General features: G+C 38.8%; 1 protein-coding gene across 2 annotated transcripts; it reads right to left on the bottom strand.

Annotated features, from left to right (window-relative positions):
• Positions 1-42: 42 nt before the first annotated feature.
• On the bottom strand, positions 43-6,311 carry cnep1r1 (CTD nuclear envelope phosphatase 1 regulatory subunit 1). 2 transcript variants are annotated; one of them, XM_080759807.1, is made up of 6 exons: positions 5,943-6,311; positions 4,418-4,489; positions 3,826-3,899; positions 3,239-3,348; positions 1,024-1,073; positions 43-914 (listed from the first exon to the last, which is right to left on the bottom strand). In XM_080759807.1, the coding sequence occupies exons 1-5, from the start codon at positions 5,965-5,967 to the stop codon at positions 1,028-1,030; spliced, it is 327 nt and encodes a 108-aa protein (XP_080615933.1). In that variant the 5' UTR covers positions 5,968-6,311; the 3' UTR covers positions 43-914; positions 1,024-1,027. The 2 variants fall into 2 exon arrangements, with proteins under 2 accessions (XP_080615933.1, XP_080615932.1); XM_080759806.1 differs by having other exon boundaries at positions 1,024-1,078; positions 5,943-6,302.
• Between the last annotated feature and the right edge of the window lie 983 nt (positions 6,312-7,294).

Genomic DNA, 7,294 nt, shown 5'->3' with positions numbered 1-7,294 from the left:
ACAAAATATTTCAAGAATTCAAGGAACAGCAAACACTTAATTGTCACACCAATGCATTTATTTGGCAAATAACAGTTTAAAAATAGATCACAGACTACATTTATCTAAAACAAATGCACATATTATGTATGATTAGAAATAAACATGAATTCATGACAAATGAGTAAAATAAATCTCCAAAAGTTATGTCAACAGAAACGGACATTGAAGACCAGACACTGTCCAAAAGTCTTGGATTTCTTTCAAGTCTGTACACTTGTACAGATACAAGACAAACTGATCCAGTGCTGCCCCCTAGCCGCAAGCATCCAATCTGCATCCAAGTTGCAATACCAGGCTCCATTGACACTTGACAGCCCTGTCATGAAACAGAAAAGTCCCATCTGCTTCAACAGCGATAAACTGACCAATATTGACAATAGGTGACGTATGAAAAACATTGACTGATTTACAACGAGTGCTTCAAACTCGGAACGCAAAAATGCACAGAGTTTGGCAGAAAATTGCTCATAGGACAAAAATGATTTTTTTTTAGGAAACAAAGTATTGACAGAGACAAAAAGGATAGCCAAAGCTGTCCGTACAGGTCCAATATTAGCGAGTTAATCACAGTTTAATGCAACAAGACAGGAATTTTCTGTTTCACAAAAAGGCTGTCTAATGGAGGTGGAGGGTATTCAAACTTAGATACAGATGGCACAGTGCTTGCGGCTACCTTGTTTTCTCTTCCATCTCAAAATGACTCCCTGGATATTGTGATCCGTTGTAGTCGAGTGGTTTTAACCACACAGTCCAACACGCATGCACTCTCACAAGCACACATACGCGCACACACACACACACACACACACACACCTCCAGAGAGTTGCTGGTTATTGGATGTTTGGCCGAGGTTTGAGAATAAGCTTCCCTGTCTGTAAAAAAAAAAATATATATATATATATATATATATATATTACAATTACAACAAAGAAAAAACACACATCAGAAGTAATGAAAGACTAGTAATGATTGGGAACTTACATCATCACAGGACATGTTGTATTCTGCTAAAACTGTCCGACACCGAGCAGCTATACTGGAGGACAAAGGTCAAGGACATACAAGATTCATGGATGAAGCATGAAGTCAACAGATGCAGTCTGTATTTGATAGGATACAATATCACCTCATGTCAAAGAGGTTTGGTAACACTTTACTTAAAGGTTGGGTCTATAATTAGGACTGTCACGATTACAAGAAGTTGACAATTAATTGTCAGACAAATTGCGATTAACAATAAAAATTGGGCTTTTAGGCATTGTAATTAAACATTGCACAGTGCAGATATGACAAATAACTTTGGGTGTGTTCAGATATGCACACCGGGAATGTGGTCAGTTTGTTGAGTGTGGTGGGCGGTGATGTCACAGAGTGCGTTCAGTGTGCCTTATTCACAAACGACACGGCTGTGACGCATTCACACCGGACGACCCCAGCTTCAGGGTAGGGTCGCTCAGTGCGGGCACTCGGCACACCCGGTGCGCAGCGCACTGGATTTTCGAACGACAACGCACCGAGTGCACTGAAAAAACGAACGACAAGAGAGCACAGCAGTGTGTTCAGGGCACATTTCCGAACACACCCTATATATATACACAAAGAAATTACAGACATATTTAATAATTGTATACTTAAAAAAGAAAATTGTTAATCTACAAACTGATCAATCTTGTAGATTAGCCATTTCCACTTTTTTATATTTGAAAATGTATTTTTCATCATGGAAATTTAGATTTGATATTATGCGAAAATAATTGTGACAGGCCTATCTATAATTCATCACATCTGTACTGTATAAAGGGAGGGGGTTGCCAAATTATTTTGGGTGGTCCCCAGATTATTAAAAAAACAGAAAACTGAATGGCTGCAAAATGGAAATTAAGTTTGCATAGCACACAAACTTTCCTTAATGATTACATCTGGTTTAGTATTTATTTATGATGTATTTTCTCTATTATTAAAGTTATTGTAGCGTTCAATTTGTATTGGGGGTGGGGAGGAGGGGGTGTGGAGGAGGGTGGGGCAGGGGTCGCGGGACATGGCAAAAGCATTTCAGGGGGTCCCCAGCCAAAAATGTTGAGAACCCCTGTTCTAAATAAAGTAAAGTATGACCAGCACATCTAAGTTGTTATGCATATTTATAAATATTTTTAACAAATGGAATGTATATAGCGCTTACTCAAAGAGGCTTTATGTGTGTGTGGGGGCCAGGTATGGGAACATTTTAAGCCATTAAGTAACATATTACCAGAGGTTGTGTTGTATAATGCATTAACCCGGACTACAATATCACCTTGAGAATGCATTATTATTATCACATTAGGAGAAATCCCTCTATAATTTAATTAATGTTTAGCATGGATTAAACATGTCTTTGACCAGCATTCTTGGCCGAAAGTACAACTATGTTGTTTAGGAGCTAAACGAGCTCTTATAGTGAAAGTCCACATAAACATTCACATCACACACCAACTTCTCCATAGATTATTTAAATCACAAGTCAAAACTATGCCGCACGACTGCATAATGGCTTCATGAAAGAAAACGTGCAGATATTTGAACATGTCATTTATACACTGACACGAAACAAGACAGGAACGCCCCAAAACGTCACATCCGGGACATTTACCCTGGGCAGAACTTTCTATGGCTGCCAATGCAACTTTTTCCAATCCTTAATCACATACGGACAAACATCTATGCCGATAATATCTAACCTGCGGAGGTAACGTGCCTTGTCTACGGGCAACAGATCTTTCAACCTATGTCATTGCAAATACGTTTGATAATCGCTACTCTGCGCAATATTGTTTTGAAAATGCCGCAAATTGCATTGCAGTGAACGAGAGCAAATCACAACTTACCCTGGGGGTGGTGACTCCGCCCTGAATATGCGTTGTCGTGTCAGTGTATGTTATTTAAACAGATACTAGGTTCATTGATTGATTACCTGGTGTACTATAGTTTAAATGTACATTATTTTGACAGTATATTGTTCTGACTGATCTGATTCTAGATTCCTGGCTTACCTGTGAATGTGATCCTTGCATACAGAGGTACTTAACTACACTGTCTCTCTGCATTTGAGGTATGTGATTACCTTGCTTATTGTAAGCCACTCTGGCTAAGAGCGTCTGCTAAAGGCCTACATTGGAGATCGTTTTGCCACACACAGGAAGGAAGGGGAGAAGGATACATTGATGGTGCAACAACTCGCTTATGTATTCCAGCGAAAAAGAGAGCTATTAGTGTGACACAGCTGATTGTGAAGAAAGGGTGATTCCACAACGACGAGAAGAATGACACCTGCAGAAACACAATACAGAAATGTTAAAATATGTCAAGTCACAGTGCTCCTGGTCATTCTACTGTAGAGTTTCAGCAGTGATGCTCAACCTTTTCTGAATCAGGGCCAACTTGGAAAATCTCAAAAGCGTATCAAGTGATCAGATGGGTGGGCCGCGTGTATTTCCAGAGGATGTTTATTTTAACGTTCAATCAATCCAATGTGTTCTGGCTTGGATCAATGGCACTAATGTAGTATACTTTAAGTTCCAATTCATGGATAATTGGTATAATTAAGAAAACATTTTTACAACATATATCATGATGACCTTTTTTACATTATATTGTTTTTTATAGTAATGTTATATTATCATTAAAATCTTATTGTTTTGTCAATGGAGGCCTACTTCAGCGCACAGGTTGAAAATCACTGGTATGAAGGATGACATAAAAGTGAAAGATTTGCCACATAAATAACAGTGAAATAATAAAGTGTACCTTCTGTGTGTCTGGATCTATCAACCAGTTCCAAGCGCCCGTAGCCGTGCAAACGGAGATCACTATCAAGATCACTGAAACCACATATGAACATTATTAAGTTAACGGTACCACTTAATAGGGATGTAAGTGATCTATCGTTGCTGTCGGGTGGCAATGTGAGATCTGCTATGTTCACTACTTTTGTGCGACATTCTTGTATGATAAAGTAGGACATTAATTTACAACAAAAGGAAAAGTTTAAATAAGGACATGGTTGTTGTCCTACAGCGACAATAACCTTTCATTTTATTTTTTGTCGCGATACCAATCAAACAACAAGATTGAAACGCGGTGCGAAGCGTTTTGAGCTTGTAGATCTGCTGCTTTTGCTATCTTTGAAGTTGAATCCTGAAAAGTAACGTTTTTGGAAATATGAGGTCTCCACTCGACAGAGACGATATTAATTATAAAATACATTTTGGTTATGCCCATGTTCAGAACAGAGGTTTGCTACATTACACTGCTATTACAAAAAAGCCAATCTCTCATTATTATAAAATAAATAAATTACGTAATACATGATCATGATGTCAGGGCATGCTTTACTTACTTCGCCATCGACCTGTGGCAGGTTGCAAGCAGGAAACATATTCTGTCAGTCTCCTCTCAAAGGCCTTTAAGTCTGTCAAGAAAGAGGGACACGCAATTAATTTTGCATGATATCAGTATAGCCAAGAATGTCAATTGTCAAACGTGGGGAGCTTTTCTGTGTTTTTTATTTATTGCCTGAATTCACAAGCGGTTGGTTAAAGAAAAAAAGAGACTCACTCTGAGGATGGTCCCAAATTAAGACAACAAGGCTTAAAGGACAAGCCCAGACTAAAATAACATTATAAATAAAGCATGAAATGGTAGGTTCAAGGTTGTTTTGGTGTTTTTCTTTATGCATTTAACCAATATACTGTATTGTTGGGCTAATGAAGAGACCCAGTGTGGCCAGTTAGTGTAGTCATTTTATTGGGTTGTCACTGTACTATAGCCTTGATACAAGAAGACTGTCATATTAAATGATGACCGTCAGCGTCTTGATCGAAGACTATCACATGCCTAAGAAATTCCACTTTATATGAATTTTAAATGGCCACCAAACAGTGGCATTGTGGGAGGTCGGGGTTCGATGCTTGGCAAGGGTTGGATTGGGGGATCAAATGATTCCCAAGCGCGGCACGGCCGCTCCAAGAGATGGCTAAAATGCTGAGAACAAATTTCACTGCGGTAACGTGTCGTGTGTGTGACAAATCGTACGACTTTGACTTTGACTAGGCTGCAATGCCAGCCTGACAGCGTGTCTCAGGTTCGAATCCCAATCCAGGCGACCTTTACTGCATGTCACTCTCCAAATATCTCTCCCTATTTCCTGTCAGTCTACTGTCCTATCAATGAAGGCATAAAAGGCATATAAATAATATTTAAATAATAATAATAATAATAATAATAATAATAATAATAATAATAATAATAATAATAATAATAATACACTATCAATCTCATACTTGGAAATAAAATGAAGTGATTCTGAATCACTGTCAATAATTAGATCACAATTAAGTGACTCCATTAGCAACTTAACATTTCCACCTATCTGGAAATGAAGAAGCACTGTATGCAAAGTGTGCCGTATGATGACCTTTTGTCTACAACACAAGATAGACATATCTAGGACTAGCAGCCACTGAACTCGTTTAATAGGCAGCACGGTGCACAGATACAGTATAGTTACTACACATAACTAAACTACAAGTTGAAACACAATGTTTATGTGTAACAAAAACCTGAGAGGAAACTTGAATCTGGCAGTGTTGCAGTCAGATCTTCTGAAGTTACAGAAATTGTATAACATCACAGTACTTTAGCAGTGAACAACATTCACTTCACTGCATGGTTGGTTCTACTACAAGAAGCACTGAAGTTTTGGCTAACAAGCTAACAGGCGTTAGCAGACGTAGCAGACAACAACCGTTAGAAACACGTAAAGGACATGTATTTTCCAGGACGAACAATAGACGCTGGTTGCTACGCATGACCGGCAATGAAGTACTGCTAAAACCTGACGGTTTGATTCCATATTTCCTTACCTTCGGCCTGCTCCAAGGAATTCATTGCTAGAGCCAGTGATCCACTACTCAACTGTCTGTGTTTCTCGGTTACACCAAAATTGGCGACCTATCGGATTCTGTGACAGCTGCAAGGGTTTTAGGAGGAGTAAAAATGTATTGCTTTAGAAGTTTAGTCTGTTCACGCAGTCGACGCAGATGATGGTGGTGTGGCAAGTCCTGATATTTTATATCTTTGAGATTGTTCGTTGTGGGAAAGTAGTATAGCCTGCTAAGTTCTGTTCTGCCTTATAGTTCCGATTTGGCTGAAAGGGTATTATTAATTTTAGTTTTTAGTTTTAATTTGTTATGTGAAATATTTCCTAGCATTTTCTACTCTTAAACACAATTTGTCTAAAACTCCCGACGGCAAATCTTCCAGAAATGACAGTCAATAATTCGATAAGACACTTATTTCGATATAGCGTTTACGCAGTTTTACCATAGAGTCACAGAAGGATATAAAGGAGATTATTTGCTGCCACCTTTCTTTCTTCTTCACCTACCGTGTTGATGCTGCTATTGCACATTTCTGGAACAAAATGCATAAAATCATGATTACAATCTTCAAACTGGACAATGACGTTAAATATATATCATCTTGACCAGCTTGGCCATCTTGACCATCTTCGGCCATCTTGACACACACACACACACACACACACACACACACACACACACACACACACACACACACACACAGTGTGAAAATCATGATCATGATTACAATCTTCAAACTGGACAATGACGTTAAATATATATCATCTTGGCCATCTTGACCAGCTTGACCTTGACCATCTTGACCATCACTTGACACACATCTTGACACACACACACACACACACACACACACACACACACACACACGTGTGTGTGTGTGTGTGTGTGTGTGTGTGTGTGTGTGTGTGTCAAGAAGGTCAAGATGGCCAAGATGGTCAAGACGGTATATATGTTATATATATATATATATATATATATAATTTATATATAGCACCTGACGAAGCTCACGGCGAAACGCGTCATGCTAATAAATAAGTTTGATGCAGTAAGTTGTCTGTCTCTGTTCCCTGGAGTGTGCAGTCCCTTCCTAGGAAGGTTTTTCTCTTTTTTGATGTCTATGCCTGCTAACTAGACTTGCACCTCCTACGGGTCTTTTTGGATGTTCAGGAGTCCCTTTTGAAAAACACTCCTTGGCCTAAAAGTGGCCATAGCCATCTTGACAAATGTGATGAGATCAGCACATTTGGGAACATTGGGCGCATTTGGGTATTTATATCTACAAATTAAGCTCTTGACTCAATGCGTCACAGACATACAGATTGTCTATTTTCACT

Source organism: Protomyctophum bolini, assembly GCF_963924005.1.
Source record: "Protomyctophum bolini genome assembly, chromosome: 1".
Lineage (NCBI taxonomy): Eukaryota > Metazoa > Chordata > Actinopteri > Myctophiformes > Myctophidae > Protomyctophum > Protomyctophum bolini.
Note: the sequence above shows the minus strand (reverse complement) of the source record. Positions and strands in the feature narration are given on the sequence as shown.